The 26,040-nt window shown below is 53.1% G+C and overlaps 2 protein-coding genes across 6 annotated transcripts in view; both read left to right on the top strand.

Annotated features, from left to right (window-relative positions):
• Positions 1-26,040, top strand: part of ikbkb (inhibitor of nuclear factor kappa B kinase subunit beta) — a 146,028-nt gene that overhangs the window by 99,315 nt on the left and 20,673 nt on the right. For 4 of the 5 annotated variants that reach the window (XM_059967681.1, XM_059967690.1, XM_059967699.1 and 1 more), the window contains 8 exons: positions 4,914-5,003; positions 6,360-6,484; positions 14,301-14,408; positions 15,122-15,251; positions 17,015-17,209; positions 17,867-17,984; positions 20,356-20,479; positions 21,137-21,288. In XM_059967681.1, coding sequence (XP_059823664.1) covers positions 4,914-5,003; positions 6,360-6,484; positions 14,301-14,408; positions 15,122-15,251; positions 17,015-17,209; positions 17,867-17,984; positions 20,356-20,479; positions 21,137-21,288 — 1,042 coding nt within the window. The remainder of the gene's footprint in view (positions 1-4,913; positions 5,004-6,359; positions 6,485-14,300; positions 14,409-15,121; positions 15,252-17,014; positions 17,210-17,866; positions 17,985-20,355; positions 20,480-21,136; positions 21,289-26,040) is intronic. The other variant, XM_059967707.1, reaches the window with a different exon arrangement.
• LOC132395510 (uncharacterized) lies at positions 6,837-11,407 on the top strand (the record flags this gene model as incomplete). Its single annotated transcript, XM_059976053.1, has 3 exons — positions 6,837-6,924; positions 8,952-9,494; positions 10,869-11,407. Coding segments are annotated over exons 1-3 (1,170 nt in total), but the record flags the coding sequence as incomplete, so codon positions are not given.

The raw sequence follows: 26,040 nt of genomic DNA, 5'->3' as shown, positions 1-26,040 counted from the left end.
AGATTGACTTGTTTGATTACACCGCAGGAACTGGATATTGCATACTGAATGAATCGAGCAGTAATTTGAAGCAGATGAAATGGCCAATGAGAAACAAGCAGCAGTTTTGCTGAGTGCAATGGATGGAAAAGCACACTTAGGAGTTTGACTGCTCCAACCAAACCAGCTGAAACGAGCTTTACTGATATCCTGAAAGTAAAGCAGAAGCCACTGTTGATTACAGAAGGCTTTAGGTTTCATAAGTGGAATCAAAAGAAAGGGAAATCTATTTTCGAGTACATGGCTGAATTGTTGTTTGAGCCTTGTCAGTTTAGTTAATGGGCTTAATGATACGCTGAGACATTGTTTAGTTTGTGGAATCTTACAAGAAAGCATTAAATACTCCTAACTGAAGATCAACTTTACATTCAAAAGAGCAGTTGCAATAACTGTATCAATGGAGACAGCAGACAGAAATGCAATTGAGTTGCAGTCAGGAATAAAAGTGAGTGTGAATAAAATTGAAGCACCTAAACAGAAGCGCACCTGGCTGAATAAATCAGGTTACCGGTGTTTTAGGGAATCGCAAACACCAGACCAATCAGGTTTAAAGGCAAAACTTGCAGAAGATGCAACACAGTCGGTCACATACAAAGAGCATGTCAAGCAGACTAAAGTAAGTGGAATAGAAAAGACAAAGAAGTCAATCTATCTATTACAATTTCAAAAAGAGCACGAGTCTGCATGCTGTTGATGTAAAATCTGAGAGTGACACAGATCTGGGTAGCCTTGAGATTTACAATGTGAAAACTAACAAGGCAGCCATATAGCTGACATTGGAAGTGAAAGGCAAATTAATTAAAATGGAATTGGACAACTGACAGCTTTTTCAGCCATTCCCAAATTGAGTTTGAATGCCATTTCAAAGATAATAAACTGAAGCCTGCAGATATCCAGCTAAGAACTTATACTGGAGAAAAGATAACTCACATGGGAATGACATCTGTAACAGTGAAATACAACAACCAACAAGCCATATTGGATTTGTAAGTGGTAAAAACAGGAGAGCCAGTAATGTGGAGTCATGAGTGACTGAGACAGCTACAAATTGATTGGAGATCCATTCACAATTTCCTACAACAGAGTGAATTAAGAGCACTGAATTAAGAAAGGTACTGGATGATACCACATCTGTCTCCATGCTGTACAATATGAACAGTTTCCTAACAGAGGGCAAGCAGGTAGGGCACTGAGGAGTGTGGTAGAACAAAGGGATCCAGGAACACAGGGACATAGTTTGTTGAAAGTGGTGTCACAGGTAGACAGGGCCATAAAGAAAGCTTTTGGCACATTGGCCTTCGTAAATCAATGTACTGAGGACAGGAGATGGGATGTTATGTTGAAGTTGTATAAGGTGTTGGTGAGTATTATGTGCAGTTTTGGTCACCGCCCTCAGGAAAGATTGAAAGAGTGCAGAGAAAATTTACAAGGATGTTGCCGGGTTTGGAGGACCTGAGTTATGAGGAAAGATCGAATAGGTTGGGACTGTTTTCTTTAGAATGTAGAAGATTGAGAGGAGATTTGATAGAGGTATACAAAATTATGAGGGGTATAGATAGAGTAAATGCAAGCAGGCTTTTTCCATGAGGTTGGGTGGGACTACAACTAGAGGTCATGGGTTAAGGGTGCAAGGTAAAAAAGTTTAAGGGGAACCTGAGGAGAAACATCCTCACTCAGAGTGTTGTCAGAGTGTGGAATGAGCTGCCAGCACAAGTGGTCCATGTGAGATCAATTTCAACATTTAAGAGAAGTTTGGATAGGTACATGGATGGTAGGGGTGTGGAGGGCTATGGTCCCAGTACAGGTTAAAGTCAAGTCAAGTCAGGTCACTTTTTATTGTCATTTCAACCATAACTGCTGGTACAGCACACAGTAAAAACGAGACAATGTTTTTCAGGACCATGGTGCTACATGAAACAATACAAAAACTACACTGAACTACGTAAAAACAACACAGAAAAAACTACACCAGACTACAGACTTACCCAGGACTGCATAAAGTGTACAAAACAGTGCAGGCATTACAATAAATAATGGACAAGACAATAGACGCAGTAGAGGGCAGTAAGTTGGCATCAGTCCAGTCTCTGGGTATTGAGGAGTCTGATAGCTTGGGGGAAGAAACTGTTACATAGTCTGGTTGTGAGAGCCAGAATGCTTCGTTGCCTTTTCCCAGACGGCAGGAGGGAGAAGAGATTGTATGAGGGGTGCGTGGGGTCCTTCATAATGCTGTTTGCTTTGCGGATGCAGTGTGTGGTGTAAATGTCCGTAATGGCAGGAAGAGAGACCCCGATGATTGATGGGAGTCGGCAGTTTAAATGGGTTTGGCTCAGACTAGATGGGCTGAAGGGTCTGTTACTGTGCTGTATTTCTCTATGACTCTGACTCTAACCCCTCTCTCCATTTTACCATCTAACTTCTTGGCTACTTTCTGTCTTACTTTCATGGAGACACCAACTCTTAAGAAGAAGATATTCTGTTTACTACCAATTAGATCATTCAGCTGTCAGCAGCAGTTAGGGCAAGGGTGGTTACCGGTCTGTATGGTCTCCCTGTGACCGTGTAGGTTTCCTGCGGGTGCTCTGTCTCCCTCCCACGTTCCAGAGATGAACAGTCAGTCGTGGGCAGGCGATGTTAGGACCAGAAGCATGGCAACCATCACGGGCTACCTCCCAGCGCATCCTCTGACTGTGTTGGCCATTGCCGCAAACGGCACTTTTTGGTGCACGTGTGACAAATAAATCTAATCCATGAGCATATACCATATCACAAGGTTAAATAGAAATACAAAGCAGTTAACATGATAAGTAGTGTTTTGGCCCTCATACTCTCTAATCCAGACAGCATCCTGGTGAACCTCTTCTGCAGCCTCTTCAAAGGCCTCCTCATCCTTCCAGTAATGGAACGGCAAGAGAAACGACCATAACACAAAGGGGCAGAAGTCGGCCATTTGGCCCATCATTTTATCATGAGCTGATCCATTCTCCCATATAGTCCCACTAGAAGGCGGGGGCCTTCTCACCATAATCTTTGATGCCCTGGCTACTCAGATACCTATCAATCTCTACCTTAAATACACCCAATGACTTTGCCTCCACCGCCGCCCGTGGCAACAAATTTCACAGATTCACCACCCTCCGGCTAAAAAAATTTCTTCGCATCTCTGTTCTGAATGGGTACCCTTCAATCCTTAAGTCATGCCCCCTCGTACTAGACTCCCCCACCATGGTGAACAACTTTGCCACATCAACATTCTAAATGTTTCTGAGGTCCCCCCTCATTCTTCTAAACTCCAAGGAGTACGGTCCAAGAGCGGTCTCAGTCCTCATATGTTAACCATCTCATTCCCAGAATCATTCTAGTGAATCTTCTCTGAATCCTCTCCAATGTCAGCACATCCTTTCTTAAATAAGGAGCCCGAAGCTACACACAGTACTCCAAGTGAGGTCTTACCAGTGTCTTATAGAGCCTCAACATCATATCCCTGCTCCTATACTCTATTCCTCTAGAAATGAATGCCAACGTTGCATTTGCCTTCTTCACCACTGACTCAACCTGGAGGTTAATGACATGTTAAACCCTGCCTTCTCTCACTTTCCTAGTACTGGCAGCCAGCGGGCAGTGGGTTAAACCATAGACTCCTGAGCAGAATGTTTCTGTGTGGTCGGGAAGTGTTGTGTGACTTTGCTGAATTTTTTTTTGGAAGATGCTGGGTTTATATTTCTTGTCTTTATCGCCCAGAGCTGACGTTTTTGTGTTATCATTTGGTGGGCACCGTTAACAGAGCAGCAAGATCTGCTTCCTTCAGCGCACGGTTCCCAGGGGTTAAGTCATAAATAAAATCTTCCACTGTGCCTTCCAATAATCTCTTGACGATCATTGGCTTGAAGTTGCACATCCTCGTTAAACATTGCTGATCCTTTTGTCCAACCTCTAGCGCCAAATCCTTATCGAAAGTTTCACAAACTTAAGTCTCAAATGTTCCTTTGTCTTCTGCCTCTGTTCTTTCAGGCATTTCCTGACACTAACGCTCACTTGATCAAAGCTCTTCAGTATTCAGCCTTCTACCTCCCTCTACTGCCCCGGACCTGCCCTCAATGCACCGTTTAAGGGTTTGATCTGTATAAACAGAGTGGAAGATAAAGGTTTTTGCCACGTAAACCAATGCCAAGGCTAGTCACACAACAAATGGTCTGCAGTCAGTGGTCACCTCTACACCTCGTTAACATAAATTTCTAATCACCCAATCACATGGCAGCAACTCAGTGCATTAAAGCATGCAGACATGGTCAGGAGGATCTGTTGTTGTTCAGACCAAACATCAGATTGGAGAAGGAATGCAATCTAAGTGACTTCAATCTCAGAATGATTGTTGGTGCCAGATGGTGGTTGGAGTATATCTGAAACTGCTGGAATGGGATGTTCTCACACAACATTCTCTACAGTTTACAGAGAATGTATTAAAAAATAATCCAGTGAGTGGCAATTCTGTGGGAGAAAGCACCTTATTAATGAGAAGCTGACAGGAAAGCAATAGTAACTCAAATGACAACAGTTGTGTGCAGACGAAGATCTGAACTCGCAGCACTTGACGTGGATTGGTTAGAGTGGCAGAAGGCCATGAACGTACACTCGGTGGCCACTTTATCAGCTACAAGACGCACCCAATAAATTGGCCACGAGTGCAACTAGTGTGTAGAGTCCACTGCACTAAATAATTTCTATAAATACATGGCATTCCTTTTCTGTAGTCACATATACTCAATTCTGCCTGTACCTCTTCCAGTGGGGAGCCGACAGCTGGTGTTTAACACAACCTCTTGATCGCTTCTTTGTGAGTTGGGAGTAATTCCTCTGTTTCATTTCCACACCAGTTAATCCACAAAATTATTGACCTGGGTTACGCCAAAGAGCTAGATCAGAACAGCCTGTGCACATCCTTCGTTGGAACGTTACAGTACCTGGTAAGCCTCCCTTTCTATTGCTCTTTTCAGCTTTGAGCAGGAGCCGATGGTTCTGAGCTGCTTAACACTAACCCAAAGGAAATAATTTTTCTGCAAAGAAAGCATTTTGCTGATTTGTGAAAATCAGTGAGCATAGAACAGTAGGACACCCTTCTGCCCATGGTGCTGTGCTGACCTTTTAGCCTACTGACAGACCAATCTAACCCTTCCCACCCACATAGCCCTCCGTTTTTCTTTCAGCCATGTACCTGTCGAGTCTCTGACCCTGCCACGTGCATCTACTCTGTGTAAAAAGCTACCTCTGAGGTTCCCTCCCCACACGCTTTCCTCCATGTCCTCACATCTTATCCATTGCCATCATGGGAAAAAGTCTCTGGACATCTACTCAATCTCTGTATCTTATAATCACGTACATCTTTTGTCCTCTTTCCCTTCAAAGAGAAAAGCCCTAGCTTGCTCAACCTTTCCTCATAAGGCATGCTGTCTACTCTAAGCAGCATCTTGGTAAATCTCTGCACCCTCTCTAAAGCTTCCACACCCTTCCTATGATGAGGTGACGGGAACCGAACGCAGTTCTCCAAGTGTGGTCCGAGCAGGCTGCGTAGAGCTGCAACGTTACCTTGCGGCTCTTAAATTCGGTTCTCCAACTAATGAAGGCACCACACGCCACCTCAACCGCCCGTATTCTGTTTCCACTGTGCTGAGAACCCCGCTATTCACTCTCCAAAGTGAGTCACTTCACACTTCTCTTCAGCTTTTCTCCTCATTCCAGTGACACGTGGGTCAGTGGATAAATTGGCTGCTGTAAATTGCCCCTGGTCAGTGGCTGAGGCGTGGAGTATAGCGAGAGTTGATGGGAACGTGGGCAGAACGTCACCAGGAGAAACCTGTGTCGGAATGAGAATGCTGAGACTCAATGGGCTGAATGGCTTTCTGCACCGTAAGGAAACTTGAGGAGACAAGCCACGCACAGCCGAACGAGCCGTGTTAGTGTAGTGTGTAAAGTTGCCGATTTGTTGTGACACGAGATTCTGCAGCAACCACACACAAGATGCTGGCGGAACTCAGCAGGTGAAAGGGCTAATAAGCTGTCATTGCTTTGGGCCGAGACCTGTATCTTGGCCCGAAATGCCAACTGTTATTTCCCTTCACGGATGCTGCCCGACTCACCGAGTACCGCCAGCATTTTGTGTGTTGCTGCCGTGTTTCTTGTTGCGTGTTGGGGATGAGGTGGAGCACAGGGGGTGGTGGGGTGAGGGGAGGGTTCAGGGTCTGATGAAGCGCACAACACCAGAAAGGGGAATCTTGTTTGGCTTGCTTTTGATGACGTTGAAAGGTTGCACTGACCAATTGCAGGCACCAGAGCTCCTGGAACAGAAGAAGTACACGGTGACGGTGGACTACTGGAGCCTGGGGACGCTGGCCTTCGAGTGCATCACTGGATTCCGGCCCTTCCTTCCTAATTGGCAGCCCGTGGCCTGGTAAGCACAAAGGGCCGATGGTGGCCCTGAGGTGGGGAAGGCAAAGCTGTCCTGAGGTGAAGGTCTTGAGGTGTGAACCAAAGTGGGGAAGGTCTGAGAGTGGGAACCAAGGTGTTCAGGGATGGGGAAGTTTTTGGGATAGGGGCCATGGTGTTCCAGGGGTCTTGAAGATCTGAGGGTGGAGACCAAGCAGTCACGTGCGTGCGTGCAAGAATCTGAGGGAGTCGGTGAGGAGAATAAAGGTTCATGTAGATAGGTGTGAATTGGTGGTTGATGGACAGCATGGACTCGATGGACTGAAAGGCCTTTAACTGTGCACTGACCCATTGCCAGGCTGTGAGCTGTTGCTAGGATGTTGCTGGGCACTGGGCTATTGCCAGGTGCTAAGCTGCAACCAGGATATTGCCGGACGTCGAGCCGTTGCCGCGTGATGTCCGTCTGTGTGAATTGGGGCAGCTGAGTGTGTTTGTGCTCCAGGGTTTTAGCAGTGGCTTGTTCGTGTCTGACTGCTCCTCATCCTCATTTCTCACCCTCCTCACCCTCGTTCCACACCCTGTCTGACCACTCCTCACCTTTGTTCCTCACCCTGTACGACCACTCCTCATTAGATTTAAATGAAGGGATTAAAAGTAACATTAGCAAATTTGCAGATGACACAAAGCTGGGTGGCAGTGTGAAATATGAGGAGGATGTTAGGAGAATGCAGGGTGACTTGGACAGGTTGGGTGAGTGGGCAGATGCATGGCAGGTGCAGTTTAATATGGATAAATGTGAGGTTATCCACTTTGGTGGCAAGAACAGGAAGGCAGATTACTATCTGAATGGTGTCAAGTTAGGAAAAGGGGAAGTACAATGAGATCTAGGTGTCCTTGTTCATCAGTCACTGAAAGTAAGCATGCAGGTACAGCAGGCAGTGAAGAAAGCTAATGGCATGTTGGCCTTCATAACAAGGGGAGTTGAGTATAGGAGTAAAGAAGTCCTTCTGCAGTTGTACAGGGCCCTGGTGAAGCCACACCCGGAGTATTGTGGTCAATTTTGGTCTCCAGATTTGAGGAAGGACATTCTTGCTATTGAGGGAATGCAGCATAGGTTCACAAGGTTAATTCTCGGAATGGCAAGACTGTCATATGTTGAAAGATTGGAGCGACTGGACTTGTAAACACTGGAATTTAGAAGGATGAGAGGGGATCCGATGGAAACATATAAGATTATTAAGGGATTGGACACGCTGGAGGCAGGAAGCATGTTCCCACTGATGGGTGAGTCCAGAACTAGAAGCCACAGTTTAAGAATAAGGGGCAGGCCATTTAGAACAGAGTTCAGGAAGAACTTTTTCACCCAGAGAGTTGTGGATCTGTGGAATGCTCTGCCTCAGAAGGCAGTGGAGGCCAATTCTCTGGATGCTTTCAAGAGTTCGATAGAGCTCTTAAAGATAGCGGAGTCAAGGGATATGGGGAGAAGGCAGGAACGGGGTACTGATTGTGGATGATCAGCCATGATCACAGTGAATGGCAGTGCTGGCTCGAAGGGCCGAATGGCCTACTCCTGCACCTATTGTCTATTGTCCAACCATTCTTCACCCTGTCCAACCACTCCTCACCCTCCTCACCCTCGTTTCTCACACTGACCACTCTTCACCCTTGTTCCTCACCCTGTCTGACCACTCCCCACCCTCCTCACCTTCCTCAGCCTCATTCCTCACCCTGTCTGACCACTCCTCACCCTCTTTCCTCACCCTGTCTGACCACTCCTCACCCTGTCCGACCACTCCCCACCCTCCTCACCTTCATTCCTCACCCTGTCCAACCACTCCTCACCCTCGTTTCTCACCTTGTCCGACCACTCCTCACCCTCGTTCCTCACCCTGTCCAACCACTCCTCACCCTCGTTTCTCACCTTGTCCGACCACTCCTCACCCTCGTTCCTCACCCTGTCCGACCACTCCCCACCCTCGTTCCTCACCCTGTCTGACCACTCCTCACCCTGTCCGACCACTCCCCACCCTCCTCACCTTCATTCCTCACCCTGTCCAACCACTCCTCACCCTCGTTTCTCACCTTGTCCGACCACTCCCCACCCTCCTCACCTTCATTCCTCACCCTGTCCAACCACTCCTCACCCTCGTTTCTCACCTTGTCCGACCACTCCCCACCCTCCTCACCTTCATTCCTCACCCTGTCCAACCACTCCTCACCCTCGTTCCTCACCCTGTCTGACCACTCCCCACCCTCGTTCCTCACCCTGTCTGACCACTCCCCACCCTCGTTCCTCACCCTGTCCGACCACTCCCCAACCTCGTTCCTCACCCTGTCCGACCACTCCTCAGCCTCATTCCTCACCCTGTCCGACCACTCCCCACCCTGCTCACCCTGTCCGACCACTCCCCACCCTCGTTCCTTACACTGTCCAACCTCTACTCAGCCTCATCCCTCACCCTGTCCGACCACTCCCCACCCTCGTTCCTCAGCCTGTCCGACCACTCCTCACCCTCCTCACCTTCATTCCTCACCCTGTCCGACCACTCCTCACCCTCATTCCTCACCCTGTCCGACCACTCCTCACCCTCGTTCCTCACCCTGTCTGACCACTCCCCACCCTGCTCACCTTCATTCCTCACCCTGTCCGACCACTCCCCACCCTCGTTCCTCACCCTGTCCGACCACTCCCCACCCTCGTTCCTCAGCCTGTCCGACCACTCCTCACCCTCCTCACCTTCATTCCTCACCCTGTCCGACCACTCCTCACCCTCATTCCTCACCCTGTCCGACCACTCCCCACCCTCGTTCCTCACCCTGTCTGACCACTCCCCACCCTGCTCACCTTCATTCCTCACCCTGTCCGACCACTCCCCACCCTCGTTCCTCACCCTGTCCGACCACTCCCCACCCTCGTTCCTCAGCCTGTCCGACCACTCCTCACCCTCCTCACCTTCATTCCTCACCCTGTCCGACCACTCCTCACCCTCATTCCTCACCCTGTCCGACCACTCCCCACCCTCGTTCCTCACCCTGTCTGACCACTCCCCACCCTCATTCCTCACCCTGTCCGACCACTCCCCACCCTCATTCCTCACCCTGTCCGACCACTCCTCACCCTCGTTCCTCACCCTGTCCGACCACTCCCCAGCCTCATTCCTCACCCTGTCCGACCACTCCCCACCCTCGTTCCTCACCCTGTCCGACCACTCCCCAACCTCGTTCCTCACCCTGTCCGACCACTCCCCACCCTCGTTCCTCACCCTGTCCGACCACTCCCCACCCTCATTCCTCACCCTGTCCGACCACTCCCCACCCTCGTTCCTCACCCTGTCCGACCACTCCCCACCCTCCTCACCCTCGTTCCTCACCCTGTCCGACCACTCCCCAGCCTCATTCCTCACCCTGTCCGACCACTCCCCACCCTCGTTCCTCACCCTGTCCGACCACTCCTCAGCCTCGTTCCTCACCCTGTCCGACCACTCCCCACCCTCCTCAGCCTCATCCCTCACCCTGTCTGACCACTCCCCACCCTCGTTCCTCACCCTGTCCGACCACTCCCCACCCTGTCCGACCACTCCTCACCCTCGTTCCTCACCCTGTCCGACCACTCCTCAGCCTCGTTCCTCACCCTGTCCGACCACTCCCCACCCTCCTCAGCCTCATCCCTCACCCTGTCTGACCACTCCCCACCCTCGTTCCTCACCCTGTCCGACCACTCCCCACCCTGTCTGACCACTCCTCACCTTCATTCCTCACCCTGTCCAACCACTCCTCACCCTCGTTCCTCACCCTGTCTGACCACTCCCCACCCTCGTTCCTCACCCTGTCCGACCACTCCCCACCCTCGTTCCTCACCCTGTCCGACCACTCCCCACCCTCGTTCCTCACCCTGTCCGACCACTCCCCACCCTCGATCCTCACCCTGTCCGACCACTCCTCAGCCTCATTCCTCACCCTGTCCGACCACTCCCCACCCTCCTCAGCCTCATCCCTCACCCTGTCCGACCACTCCCCACCCTCCTCACCTTCATTCCTCACCCTGTCCAACCACTCCTCACCCTCGTTTCTCACCTTGTCCGACCACTCCCCACCCTCCTCACCTTCATTCCTCACCCTGTCCAACCACTCCTCACCCTCGTTCCTCACCCTGTCTGACCACTCCCCACCCTCGTTCCTCACCCTGTCTGACCACTCCCCACCCTCGTTCCTCACCCTGTCCGACCACTCCCCAACCTCGTTCCTCACCCTGTCCGACCACTCCTCAGCCTCATTCCTCACCCTGTCCGACCACTCCCCACCCTGCTCACCCTGTCCGACCACTCCCCACCCTCGTTCCTTACACTGTCCAACCTCTACTCAGCCTCATCCCTCACCCTGTCCGACCACTCCCCACCCTCGTTCCTCAGCCTGTCCGACCACTCCTCACCCTCCTCACCTTCATTCCTCACCCTGTCCGACCACTCCTCACCCTCATTCCTCACCCTGTCCGACCACTCCTCACCCTCGTTCCTCACCCTGTCTGACCACTCCCCACCCTGCTCACCTTCATTCCTCACCCTGTCCGACCACTCCCCACCCTCGTTCCTCACCCTGTCCGACCACTCCCCACCCTCGTTCCTCAGCCTGTCCGACCACTCCTCACCCTCCTCACCTTCATTCCTCACCCTGTCCGACCACTCCTCACCCTCATTCCTCACCCTGTCCGACCACTCCCCACCCTCGTTCCTCACCCTGTCTGACCACTCCCCACCCTGCTCACCTTCATTCCTCACCCTGTCCGACCACTCCCCACCCTCGTTCCTCACCCTGTCCGACCACTCCCCACCCTCGTTCCTCAGCCTGTCCGACCACTCCTCACCCTCCTCACCTTCATTCCTCACCCTGTCCGACCACTCCTCACCCTCATTCCTCACCCTGTCCGACCACTCCCCACCCTCGTTCCTCACCCTGTCTGACCACTCCCCACCCTCATTCCTCACCCTGTCCGACCACTCCCCACCCTCATTCCTCACCCTGTCCGACCACTCCTCACCCTCGTTCCTCACCCTGTCCGACCACTCCCCAGCCTCATTCCTCACCCTGTCCGACCACTCCCCACCCTCGTTCCTCACCCTGTCCGACCACTCCCCAACCTCGTTCCTCACCCTGTCCGACCACTCCCCACCCTCGTTCCTCACCCTGTCCGACCACTCCCCACCCTCATTCCTCACCCTGTCCGACCACTCCCCACCCTCGTTCCTCACCCTGTCCGACCACTCCCCACCCTCCTCACCCTCGTTCCTCACCCTGTCCGACCACTCCCCAGCCTCATTCCTCACCCTGTCCGACCACTCCCCACCCTCGTTCCTCACCCTGTCCGACCACTCCTCAGCCTCGTTCCTCACCCTGTCCGACCACTCCCCACCCTCCTCAGCCTCATCCCTCACCCTGTCTGACCACTCCCCACCCTCGTTCCTCACCCTGTCCGACCACTCCCCACCCTGTCTGACCACTCCCCACCCTCATTCCTCACCCTGTCCGACCACTCCTCACCCTCGTTCCTCACCCTGTCCGACCACTCCTCAGCCTCGTTCCTCACCCTGTCCGACCACTCCCCACCCTCCTCAGCCTCATCCCTCACCCTGTCTGACCACTCCCCACCCTCGTTCCTCACCCTGTCCGACCACTCCCCACCCTGTCTGACCACTCCTCACCTTCATTCCTCACCCTGTCCAACCACTCCTCACCCTCGTTCCTCACCCTGTCTGACCACTCCCCACCCTCGTTCCTCACCCTGTCCGACCACTCCCCACCCTCGTTCCTCACCCTGTCCGACCACTCCCCACCCTCGTTCCTCACCCTGTCCGACCACTCCCCACCCTCGATCCTCACCCTGTCCGACCACTCCCCACCCTCGTTCCTCACCCTGTCCGACCACTCCCCACCCTCGTTCCTCACCCTGTCCGACCACTCCTCACCCTGTCCGACCACTCCCCACCCTCCTCAGCCTCATCCCTCACCCTGTCTGACCACTCCCCACCCTCGTTCCTCACCCTGTCTGACCACTCCTCAGCCTCATTCCTCACCCTGTCCGACCACTCCTCACCCTCGTTCCTCACCCTGTCCGACCACTCCCCACCCTCGTTCCTCACCCTGTCCGACCACTCCCCACCCTCGTTCCTCACCCTGTCCGACCACTCCCCACCCTCGTTCCTCACCCTGTCCGACCACTCCTCAGCCTCATTCCTCACCCTGTCCGACCACTCCCCACCCTCCTCAGCCTCATCCCTCACCCTGTCCGACCACTCCCCACCCTCCTCAGCCTCATCCCTCACCCTGTCTGACCACTCCCCACCCTCGTTCCTCACCCTGTCCGACCACTCCTCACCCTCGTTCCTCACCCTGTCCGACCACTCCTCAGCCTCATCCCTCACCCTGTCCGACCACTCCCCACCCTCGTTCCTCACCCTGTCCGACCACTCCCCACCCTCGTTCCTCACCCTGTCCGACCACTCCTCACCCTCGTTCCTCACCCTGTCCGACCACTCCTCACCCTCGTTCCTCACCCTGTCCGACCACTCCCCACCCTCGTTCCTCACCCTGTCCGACCACTCCTCACCCTCGTTCCTCACCCTGTCCGACCACTCCTCACCCTCGTTCCTCACCCTGTCCGACCACTCCTCACCCTCGTTCCTCACCCTGTCTGACCACTCCCCACCCTCATTCCTCACCCTGTCTGACCACTCCTCACCCTCGTTCCTCACCCTGTCTGACCACTCCCCACCCTCGTTCCTCACCCTGTCCGACCACTCCTCACCCTGTCCGACCACTCCCCACCCTCATCCCTCACCCTGTCCGACCACTCCCCACCCTCATTCCTCACCCTGTCCGACCACTCCCCACCCTCCTCAGCCTCATCCCTCACCCTGTCCGACCACTCCCCACCCTCCTCAGCCTCATCCCTCACCCTGTCTGACCACTCCCCACCCTCGTTCCTCACCCTGTCCGACCACTCCTCACCCTCGTTCCTCACCCTGTCCGACCACTCCTCAGCCTCATCCCTCACCCTGTCCGACCACTCCTCACCCTCGTTCCTCACCCTGTCCGACCACTCCTCACCCTCGTTCCTCACCCTGTCCGACCACTCCCCACCCTCGTTCCTCACCCTGTCCGACCACTCCTCACCCTCGTTCCTCACCCTGTCCGACCACTCCTCACCCTCGTTCCTCACCCTGTCCGACCACTCCTCACCCTCGTTCCTCACCCTGTCTGACCACTCCCCACCCTCGTTCCTCACCCTGTCCGACCACTCCTCACCCTGTCCGACCACTCCCCGCCCTCATCCCTCACCCTGTCCGACCACTCCCCACCCTCATTCCTCACCCTGTCCGACCACTCCCCACCCTCGTTCCTCACCCTGTCCGACCACTCCTCAGCCTCATTCCTCACCCTGTCCGACCACTCCCCACCCTCCTCAGCCTCATCCCTCACCCTGTCCGACCACTCCCCACCCTCCTCAGCCTCATCCCTCACCCTGTCTGACCACTCCCCACCCTCGTTCCTCACCCTGTCCGACCACTCCTCAGCCTCATCCCTCACCCTGTCCGACCACTCCTCACCCTCGTTCCTCACCCTGTCCGACCACTCCTCACCCTCGTTCCTCACCCTGTCCGACCACTCCCCACCCTCGTTCCTCACCCTGTCCGACCACTCCCCACCCTCGTTCCTCACCCTGTCCGACCACTCCTCACCCTGTCCGACCACTCCCCACCCTCGTTCCTCACCCTGTCCGACCACTCCCCACCCTCGTTCCTCAGCCTGTCCGACCACTCCTCACCCTCGTTCTCTTTGCTGCGCAGGCACAGCAAGGTGAAACACAAGGGTGACCGGGACATCATGGTGGCCGAAGACATGAGCATGGAAGTGAAGTTTTCAAACCAGCTTCCTCAACCCAACAACCTGAACAGGTGGGGGACGTGCTGGACCCTCCTGGGCCTGCCTGGGGGTTAAGTTGGGGGCTGGGTGCTGACACCACCTGAGTTAACTGCCTCACTAGCATCTCATTAGGTAACACAACCTGAGCCTCTCCGACGGGGAACGATCGGCTTTAATTGTCGCACATGCGGTGAAGTGCTTCGCTCACATCGGCAACCGGACAGCTCTGGACCGTGGCCGTGCTTCCGGTGCCGCTAACCCAAATCCATGTCTTTGGAAGGTGGGATGGGGACGCGGCAGCATATTTTCCCATTCCACTTTCTGGTTTTTCTCTCACCTGCTCCTCTTCTCCTCACCAGCCCATCTCCTCCTCCTCCTTCCCTTTCTCCCACGGTCCACTCTCCTTTCCTATCAGCTTCTTCCTTTCTCCTATCACGTCTACCTTCGTGCCCTCTCACCTGGCTTCAGCTGCCAGTTGCTGCCACGTACTCCTCCCGCTCTCCCCGCCATCTTGTCCTGGCTTCTGTCCTCTCCCTGTTCGGTCCCGACTGGAAACGTGCGCTGCTTGTCTCTCTGCAGCGGTGCCGAGTTCCGACGGTAGTTCGTGTCGGATGGTAGCATGTACCTTTTGCGTGTGTCGTTTTCTTCCTGTCTTGGGGTGAGCGGAATGGCTGGGTGCGCTGGTAACCCAGGCACAGCTGTGTGGGTGAGTCAGGCCCCGACCCTGCTGTCTTCTCTCCCGCAGTGAGCTGGTGGGTCCCATGGAGCAGTGGCTGCAACTGATGCTGAAATGGAACCCGAAGGAGAGGGGCACCGACCCCGTGCACGGGCCCAACGGCTGCTTCAAGGCGCTGGACGACATTCTGAACAAGAAGGTGGGTGAGGGGGGAGTGGGCGGGGGGCTGGGACTGGAGTAGGGGATGAGTGTGGTGGGAGCGGTGAATCACTCGTCCCACGCTCACACTGTGGTCCCCTTGACGCTGGGTGATCACACTGCGTCCAGTCCACAAGGGCCGTGAGGCAGCTTCAGCCATTCAGCCTTTTCAAGTCTGCTCTGCCATTTGTTCATGGCCAATTAATTTTTCCCTCTCAACCCTATTCTCGTGATTCCCCCCATAGATTTCGATGCTCTTCCTAATCAAGATCCCATCAGCCTTTGTTTTAAATACACCACTGACTTGGTCACAACAGCTGTCTAGCAATGAATTCCACAGATCACCATCCTCTGGCAAAAGAAATTCCTCCTTATTTCTGTTCTAAAGGGACAGAGATAAAGCATCTATCAGGGTTTCAGGGTTGGCACAACATTGTGGGCTGAAGGGCCTGTATTGTTCTATCCTGAGGTGGTGCCTTCTGGTGCCAAACTCTTCCACAATTGGAAACGCCCTCTCCACGTCCACTCCGTCTAGTTCTTTCAGTAGTCAACTCCGAGCTCTCCGCTCCCAGTGCTATCTGCATTTTGCAGCTTCTAGTTCCCTTTGTGTGTGTTCTAGAGGAACAAGGATCAGAGAGCGATGTCTGGGCAACACAGGCAATGCTACAGTTACCGTAACGCCCACGGGGTTCAATTCCCACCTCTGGAGTTTGCAGTGACTGCGTGGGTTTCCTCCGGTCTTCTCCCACACTCCGGAGACGCACGCGTTCGGTTTGGTAAATTGTGGACATTCTGTATTGGCATGGAAGCAGGTTGACACTTGCAGGCGGCCCCAGCACGCCGTTGGACTGTGCTGGTCGTTGACATAATGCATTTGACTGTGCGGTAAGCTTCATCGTACACAAGACACCTCTCATCTTTGTTAAAAACAGCAGCGTTGTAGTGGGTGACTTTATGGACTGGGAGTCGGTCCCAGGGGCTTGGATGGGGCAGATTTTACAGAACGCTGGGCTGCACAGCTGGAGGGGTCTGCTCTGTACTGTATCTCAGTAAATAACGGTGCTAAGCTGCAAGAGTGTTTGGCAGGAGCTGAGTCCAGCAGATTGGAAGCAGCGGTCGGGAGTAAGTCCGACCTTGACGTGTGGATCTTAAGTCCAGTTGTTGAGACTTTAGGATCGGCATCTTTCAGTGAGAGACTGGCCCAGCACAGAGGACTCTGTCGAGCTGCTGTTGGCAGCCTGTGCCCCAGCAGGGACGATGGGCTTAGGAGCCTTGTGTGACCAGGGATATTGTGAGATAGTCAACAAGGAAATCTTGGATGGGTTAAAGGTAGTGAAGTTAGAAGTGCTAAGGAGTTTAGAAGTTAGCTTTGTCGGAGAGATTAGCTTCATTTTTCACACTGTGAATTGTGTCGTTTGCATCAATGACTGATCACCAGTCAAGGTTTAGTTCCTAGTGCTGTCTGTATGAGCTTTGGGTTTACTCTCACGTTCCAAAGAGGGTGAGCTGGGGGCAAACCGTAGGAGCTGCCACACTTCCAGTGCCAACATAGCATGCCCGCAACCTGCCGATCCTAACCCACACGTCTGTGGAAACCGGAGCACCCAGAGAAAGGCCACATGGTCACAGGGAGAAGGTGCAAACTTCTTCCAGACGGGAGTGGGGATTGAGATCCCGAGTGACGATCGCTGCCGCTGTGCCGCCCTCGAGGAGCTTGCTGTCCTGCTTCCACTCTCCCTGACCTTGCGTTCCTGGTTTCTCTAGTACGTGCAGATCCTGGACATGAAATCGGGAGTTGTCCACACCTACCCAGTCACTCCCGAGGCCAGCCTTCAGTGCCTGCAGCAGTGGATCGAAACCACGGCCAACATCCCGGCCTATAACCAGGAGCTGCTGTTGGAGACGGGAACTGCCATAGACCCTCGGAAACCTGTGATCCAGTGTATGCCAGACAACAGGGTACGATTCCTGAGGGTTAGGTTACCACAGGGACGGGTACTGTATCGCAATCATAACACGTGGGCAGGGTATCAAAGAAAGCATTCGGCTTACCTTCGCCGGTCGGGGGAATGAGTTTAAAAGTTGCAGCTGCAGATAACTTTCCTTAGACCACAGTTGGAGTAGTTCTGTCATAGATGTGGAAGCTCTGGAGAGAGGGTGGCCTGAACTTGAGAGTATCAGCTACAGGGACAAACTTGGGTAGTTTCTATGTGCTGATAAATTGATGAAGATTGTGAGAGTAGACAATGTTTTTCTTTCCGGAGGCAAAATGTCAAACTGTAGAGGACATGCATTTAAGGTGAGAGGGAATAGTGTAAAGAGAATGTGTGGGGGGTTTTTTATGCAGAGTGGTGGATGCGTGGAAAGAGCAGCCGGGGCTGGTGCCAGAGGCAGGTATGACTAGGTGCACCCGTGCAGGGAATTGTAGGGGGATTTGGGACTTGTAGGTTTAGTTTAACTCAAAAAGTATGAGGAGGGTGAGTGAGGTGTTGGGTGACACGCTTGGAGGGTGGGGGTCCGAGGGCATGGTCAGGGAGTCAGCAGGGTGGGGGTCAGGGGGCAGAGTTCTGAAGACACCCGTAGCTACAATCTGCCGTTTGCCATACCCGTTCCCAGCAGCCGTGCGAAGGGAAGAAGTCGGAACCGACCATCATTTATCTCTTTGACAAGAGCACCAGCACCTACGACGGGCCGGTCCTGGTCCCCAAACAGCCCGACGCAGTCAGCTTCATTTGTAAGTGAGGCCTGATTCAGCAGAATTAAACTGCCTTGTTTAATTGTGAGGGAGATTCCCTCCCCCCAGGCATTTGGGCCTGGGTAAGGGTAATGGGGAGCGGCAGTCGTGGTAGAGGTTATGGGGGGGGGGGTTGAGTGCGTGAGTGGGGGTGGGACGGAGGCCGGGGTTTATTTGCGCGGAGCGGGGGGAGAGGTTAGGGTTATAGGTTTGGGAATCAGAGGTTCGAAGATAGGTTGTGGGGGTGGAGAGGGGCGGGTGTTGTTATGGGGGTGGGCACCCTTTAGGAGGGCTGTGGGGTGAGCACACTTTAGTAGGGTTGGGTGGGCACCCTGTAGAAGAATTGTCGGGTGGGGCAGGTGGTGTTATGGGGGCACCATGTAGGAAGGCTGTGGGGTGGGCACCCTGTAGAAGGGTTGTGGGGTGGGCACCCTGTAGAAGGACCATCGGGTGGGGCAGGTGGTGTTATGGGGGCACCATGTAGGAAGGCTGTGGGGTGGGCACCCTGTAGCAGGTCAGGCAGCATCGATAGGGAGAAGCGCTGTCGACGTTTCGGACCGAGACCCTTCGGCAGGACTAACGGAAAGGAAAGATAGTAGGAGATTTGAAAGTAGTGGGGGGAGGGGGAAATGCGAAATGATAGGAGAAGACCGGAGGGGGTGGGGTGAAACTAAGATCTGGAAAGGTGATTGGCGAAAGTGATACAGAGCTGGAGAAGGGACGGGAGGCCTCAGGAGAAATAAAGGGGGAGGGGGGAGCACCAGAGAACAGGCAAACAACTAAATATGTCAGGGATGGGGTAAGAAGGGGAGGAAGGGTGTTAACGGAAGTTAGAGAAGTCACTGTTCATGCCATCAGGTTGGAGGCTACCCAACTGGTATATAAGATGTTGTTCCTCCAACCTGAGTTTGGATTCATTTTGACAATAGAGGATAGACATATCAGAATGGGAATGGGATGTGGAATTAAAATGTGTGGATCCTGCTTTCTCTGGCGGACCAAGCATTGGTGTTCAGCGAAATGGTCTCCCAGTCTGCGTCGGATCTCACCAATATATAAAAGGCCACTTTCGCCAATCACCTTTCCAGCTCTCAGCTTCACCCCATCCCCTCTGGTCTTCTCCTATCATTTCGCATTTCCCCCTCCCCCACTTCTTTCAACTCTCTTACTATCTTTCATTTCAGTTAGTCCTGATGAAGGGTCTCAGCCCGAAATGTCAACAGTGCTTCTCCTTATAGATGCTGCCTGGTCTGCTGTGTTCCACCAGCATTTTGTGAATGTTGTTGTTTGAATTTCCAGCATCTGCAGATTTCCCCGTGTTTAGGAGGGTTGGGTGGGCAATCCTATTAAATCCCTTTAGTGGGATTGTGGGGAGGGCACCCTGTTTAAGGGTTGCGGGGTGGGTCTGGTGGTGTTATGGGGTGGGCACCATATAGGAGGGCTTCGGGGTGGACACCTTGTAGAAGGGCTGTGGGGTGGGCACCCTGTAGAAGGGGTGTGGGGTGGGCACCCTGTAGAAGGGGTGTGGGGTGGAGAGGGTATGATATGGGGTTGGGCACCCTGTAAAATGGCTTTGGGGTGGGCACCATTTAGAAGGTCTGTGGGGGTGGAGTGAGGTGCTGTGGGGTGGGGCAGGTGGTGTTATGGGGTGGGCATGGAGGAGGGCTGTGGGATGGGCACCCTGTAGAGGTGGGGGTGGGCATGGAGGAGGGCTGTGGACTGGGCACCCTGTAGAAGTGGGGGTGGGGGTGGACATGGAGGAGGGCTGTGGGATGGTCACCCTGTAGAGGTGGGGGTGGGCATGGAGGAGGGCTGTGGGATGGTCACCCTGTAGAAGTGGGGGTGGGGGTGGGGGTGGACATGGAGGAGGGCTGTGGACTGGGCACCCTGTAGAAGTGGGGGTGGGGGTGGACATGGAGGAGGGCTGTGGACTGGGCACCCTGTAGAAGTGGGGGTGGGGGTGGGCATGGAGGAGGGCTGTGGGATGGGCACCCTGTAGAAGTGGGGGTGGGGGTGGGCATGGAGGAGGGCTGTGGGATGGGCACCCTGTAGAAGTGGGGGTGGGGGTGGGCATGGAGGAGGGCTGTGGGATGGGCACCCTGTAGAAGTGGGGGTGGGGGTGGGCATGGAGGAGGGCTGTGGGATGGTCACCCTGTAGAGGTGGGGGTGGGCATGGAGGAGGGCTGTGGGATGGTCACCCTGTAGAGGTGGGGGTGGGGGTGGAGATGGAGGAGGGCTGTGGGATGGGCACCCTGTAGAGGTGGGTGTGGGGGTGGACATGGAGGAGGGCTGTGGACTGGGCACCCTGTAGATGTGGGGGTGGGGGTGGACAGATTGCATGCCTGTCAGCCCACTCTGCCCTGGTTCACAGTGCAGGACCCGAAGAGGATGCTCCCCTACGTGCAGCTGCGGCGAGCCTGGGGGCAGAGCTGGGACCTGATCCGCAACATGAAAGAGATCTGCGTCCGGCTCCAGCAGGGACAGCGGGCGGCCATGTGAGTGACAACACTACTCATGCTGGGGGAGGGGGTGGAAGGAGAGGGGTGAGATGGCGAGGGGATGGAGTGGTCAGCAGAAAGTTGGGTGAGATGAGGAGGAGTGAGGCTGGAGAGGAAGGAGTCTGTGGAGGAATGGTAGTGGTGGGAGGGAGGACATGGAGGGGACATAGAGAGGAAGGAGGAGGAGGACGTGGGGAGGAGGGAGTGTGTTTGAAGTTAGGTGGCAAGGGGATGGAGGAGGGGGAGGTGATGGAATTGAGTGAGGGGAAGGTGGAGGGACCCAGGTAAGTAGGGTAAGTTATGGATTGGATGGAGGTGGAGTGGTAGGAGGGGGGGGGGAGTCAGAGGTAGAGTGGAGGGAGGGGGATTAGGAGGAGTGGAGGGAGAAAGGGGGATTAGGAGGTGGAGTGGAGGGAGGGGGATTAGGAGGTGGAGCGGAGGGAGAAAGGGGGATTAGGAGGTGGAGTGGAGGGAGGGAGGGGTTTAGGAGGTGGAGGGAGGGAGGGGTTTAGGAGGTGGAGTGGAGGGAGGGGATTGCAAACCAGTGATGTGCTGGTTCCCTGCATAATGCTGCCACCCTCTGGGAGGGCCGGGTACTGCGCACACGGTGTCTGCAGCGAGAACGAGGAGTGATCCTCACTCGTCTCTCTCCAGGATGAGCCTGCTGCGATGCAACAGCACTCTGTCCAAGATGAAGACCACCATGATGTCCCTGTGCCAGCAACTGAAGGCCAAGTTGGACTTCTTCCGCGTCAGCATTCAGATCGACCTGGAGAAATACAGCGAGCAGATGGCCTTTGGGATTAGTGAGTACTGGGGAAGACGCGTGCCCGCTGGTTGGTCCAGGACCAGGCGTAGCGCGTCGTTATGACAGTCTGGGGTTTGGTACATGGACCGAGAGGCCAGAGGAAATGGTTGAGACTCGTAGCATTCGGAATCAGGATTATCATTGTCATATATCATCAAATTTGTATGGAAACATCAATACTGTGCAATACATAAAATGTACTATAAATTACAAAAAGAAATATAAACAGGTAATGCAAAAAGAGAGCAGTTTCATTGTTCAGAAATCCAATGGTGGAGGGGAAGAAGCTATCCTTAAAGAGTTAAGTGTGTGTCTTCAGGCTCCTGTGCCTCCTCCCTGATGGTAGCAATGAGAAGGTGGCCGGTGAGGGCCCTTCATGATGGATGCTGTTTTCCTGAGGCACTGGCTTTCGAAGATGTCCTCGGTGTTCGGAAGGCGAGTGCCCGTAACGTAGCAGGCTGAGTTAACGAGCCACGGCAGCCGTTTCCCAGCCTGGGCTCTGGCACCGCCATACCAGACGGCGATGCAGCCGGACAGAATGCCCTCCGCTGTAAATCTGCCAGAGTCTCTGGTGACATACCGAACCACCTCAAACTCCGAATGAAATGTAGCAGCTGGCACGCCTTCTTCGTAATTGCATCTCAGGATGGATCGCCAGCAATGTTGACACCTGGAACGTGAAGGTCATTTGGATGGGAAGAGGACCAAGCACACTCAGGAAGACATTTTGGTCTACATGGCTGAGATTTGCCAAAAGGTCTGTTTCCATGCCTTTAACTCCACCCCCTGGCAGGTCAGAAAAGAAGTGTTGTAGTTGCTGGCTGCCTTATCTCAGGTTCAGCTGGCTGCAGGTCTTTTGCTTGTTTGCTTGAAATATGGTTGCTGCTTAAGCACGGAGCTCCTGTAATCTCTCATCTCCCAGTTGGAGGAGCAATTCTGCACCATCGGATTGTACACCGTGGGAACCGGTCATCCACACTGACCAACAGACAGCCTTCCCTATTAATCCTGCACATGGTCCATGGCCCTCCATACCCAGGCACTGCCAGTGACTGTTTCCACTGCTGTGTTCCAGCTACTCCCTGACCTCTGGGTGAAACATATCCCCTAGTTTTATGTTCCTCTGACACTGGGGAAAAGTTTCCTGCTATCTCCCTGTCTCTGCCCCTCAATCATAAATCCCTCTTGCCCTCCTCTGCTCCAAGGAGAAGAGGCTTCTCTACTTCCTTCCTGATGGCAACCATGACGAGAGAGCATGGCCTAGATGGTGGAGGTCCTTGATGTTGGATGCTGCTTTTGTGAGGCAGTGGTCCATGTAGGTGTTCTTAATAGAGGGGTGGGCTCTATCCGTGATGGACTGGGCCATATCCACTATTTTTTGTAGGCTGTGCTGTACAGGGGCATTGTTATTTCTATACCAGCTAACATACACTCTCTTCACCACACATCAAAGTCTGTCAAAGTTTTAGATGACGTGCCAAATTTGCACAGACTTCTAAGAAAGTTTGCTTTGATGTTTCAATTCATGGAGTCATAGAGAAGTGCAGCACAGAAACGGGCTTTTCGGCCCATCTAGTCCATGCTGAGCCATTTAAACTGCCGACTCCCATCGACCGGCACCGGGACCATAATCCCCTTAAACATTTCACCTTTACCTACAACCTGTAGCTGTAGTCCCACCCAATTTCAATAGAACTCTAACTATACCCGTCATAATTTTATATACTTCTATCAAATCTCCTCTCAATCTTTTGCATTCCGAGGAATAAAGTCCAAACCTATTCAATCTTCCCTTATTTCCTTAAATCCTTATTGATATCTTTCCTGTAGTTAGGAGACCAAAACTGCACACAATACTCCAAATTAGGCATCACCAATGTCTTCAACATAACATCACGCCTCCTTTACTCATACTTTGATGTATGAAGGCTGGTGTGCCAAACACTTTCTTTACAACCCTGTCAACCTGTGACACCACTTCCAATGAATGAAGGACCCGTGTTCCAGATCCCTTTGTTCTGCCGCATCTTACTGTTCACGGTGTAGGACCAACCACCCTGGCTGGTCCTACTGAAGTGTAACAGGAGGCTGTTTTCAGAGTTTAAAAAACATTTCCCATTGAAGTTAGAAATGGAGTCAGCTCTGGCATGATTTGCAGGCGGTTTCTTCCTACAAGGTGAGACGTGAATGGCTGTGATACTTCACTCCAAAATGAGCTAAACGCCATTTATACACGCTTTGAAAAGGAGAATAAAATGACCCTTGTGCGAACCCCTGCAGCACCTGGTGACCCTCTAATCTCTGCTTCGGAACATCTTCCATAAAGGTGAGCCCTCGCAAGGCGCCAGGCCCTGATGGTGTACCCAGTCGGGCACTGGAAGCCTGTGCTAGCTAACTGGCAGGAGTGTTCAAGGACGTATTCAACATCGCACTGCTGCAGCTGGAGCTCACCTGCTTCAAAAGGGCATCAACCGGTGGCCAGCAAGAGCAGGGTGATCTGCCTCAATGAGTCGGAACTTTGAGAGGTTGGTCAGGAACGGAATCAACTCCTGCCTAGGCAAGGACCTGGACCTGTGCAGTTTACCTATTGCCGGAATCGGCCCACAGCGGATGCAATCTCACTAGCTCTCCACTCGGCCTTGGATCGCCTGGGCAGCAGCAATATCTACATCGGGCTGCTGTTAATTGATGACAGCTCAGCGATCGACGGCATCGTACCCTCAACAAGCTCCAAAGCCTGGGCTTCTGTACTTGCATCTGCATCCTTGACTTCCTCACCGGGAGACCCCAGAGTGCAGATCAGAAATAGCATCAATACTGGCACACCTCGTGGATGTGTAATTGGCACACTGCTCTGCTCTCTCTACCCTACTCTGACTGTGTGGCCTGGTGCAGCTCAAACACCGTCTATAAATTTGCCAATGACACACCTACTGTTGGCAGAATTCCGGATGGTGACAAGGTGTGAGATAGATAGCTGGTTGAGTGGTGTCGCTACAACAGCTTTGTACTCAGCGTCACTAAGACCAGGAATTGACTGTGGACTTAGGAAGGGTAAGTCAAGGGGACTCGAACTCCCCATCAATGGATCAGCCATGGGACAGGATGAGTTTTAAGTTCCTTGGTGTCAACATCTCTGAAGATCTGTTCTGAGCCAAGCATATCGATGCAATTACAAAGCAGGCCCGACGGCGGCTATTAGGAGTTTGAGGAGACTTTATATGTCATCAAAGGCTTGCAAGTTTCTACAGGTATATTCTAACTGGTTGCTTCACCGTCTGGTATGGAAGAGCCACTGTACAAGGTCAGAGAAACAACCCGCAGAAAGTTCCAAACTCAACCGGCTCCATCACGGGCATTTGCCTCCCCAGCATTGAGGACACCTTCAAAAGACGATGCCCCAAAAGAGTGGTGTCTGCCGTTAAGGACCCCATCAACCAGGACAATGGCCTCTTCTCTGCTGCCACCAAGGAGGAGGTACAGGAGCCTGAAGGTAGACATTCAACGTTTTAGAAACCGTTTCTTCCCCATTGAATTCAGAGTTCTGAATGGAAAATAAACATATCTATCTTTTGGAGTAGCCACTTATCTTGGGACAACTCTTAAAGGAGGAAAACTAGTCAAGAAAATAGCCAGGATTCCTTTTGTTTATTTGGGACCCTCTACTGCTTAATTGGGACAGGAGGCTGTTGCCGAACAGCTCCCAAGTAGCATCTGATGCGTGAACTTGTGTGGCTGTTAGTCACTACACTGTGCTTAGAGCAAACAGTTTTTAAGTGCTGAAAGAACTCAGCAGGCCAGGCAGCATCTATGGAAAAGAGTAAACAGTCAACATTTCAGGCCAAGACCCTTCACCAGGACTGGAGAAAAAAGATGAGAAGTCAGAATAAGAAGGAGGGGGAGGGGTGGAGGAAGATTTAAATAGCTTTAGTTGTGTGCACTTGTTCAAGAAATGATGATTGTCACTGATAGTTGGCGAGAAATTAGCAGTAAGACAGTTCAGAACTGTTTTGCTCACTGTAGCGTCAAGCATTCAGGTGCCAGAAACAGCCAAGAGTGAAAATGTAATGATCTGACTACTTCAGCGAGTTAGGAAGTACAAAAAATTTGAAGGTATCAGCAATGGTCGATCATGGGACAGACAGACAGACAGACATACTTTATTGATCCCGAGGGGAAATTGGGTTTCGTTACAGCCAACCAAGAATAGCGTAGAAATATAGCAATATAAAACCATAAATAAATAATAATAATAATAATAAGTTATTCATGCCAAGTGGAAATTAGTCCAGGACCAGCCTATTGTCTCGGGGTGTCTGACACTCCGAGGGAGGAGTTGTAAAGTTTGATGGCCACAGATAGGAATGACTTCCTATGACGCTCAGTGTTACATCTCGGTGGAATGAGTCTCTGGCTGAATGTACTCCTGTGCCTAACCAGTACATTATGGAGTGGATGGGAGTCATTGTCCAAGATGGCATGCAACTTGGACAGCATCCTCTTTTCAGACACCACCGTCAGAGAGTCCAGTTCCACCCCCACAACATCACTGGCCTTGCGAATGAGTTTGTTGATTCTGTTGGTGTCTGCTACCCTCAGCCTACTGCCCCAGCACACAACAGCAAACATGATAGCACTGGCCACCACAGCCTCGTAGAACATCCTCAGCATCGTCCGGCAGATGTTAAAGGACCTCAGTCTCCTCAGGAAATAGAGACGGTTCTGACCCTTCTTGTAGACAGCCTCAGTG

The sequence above is a fragment of the Hypanus sabinus genome, chromosome 1 (genome assembly GCF_030144855.1).
Source record: "Hypanus sabinus isolate sHypSab1 chromosome 1, sHypSab1.hap1, whole genome shotgun sequence".
Taxonomy (NCBI): domain Eukaryota; kingdom Metazoa; phylum Chordata; class Chondrichthyes; order Myliobatiformes; family Dasyatidae; genus Hypanus; species Hypanus sabinus.
The sequence above is the reverse complement of the archived record's forward strand: the minus strand, read 5'-3'. Positions and strand labels throughout refer to the sequence as shown.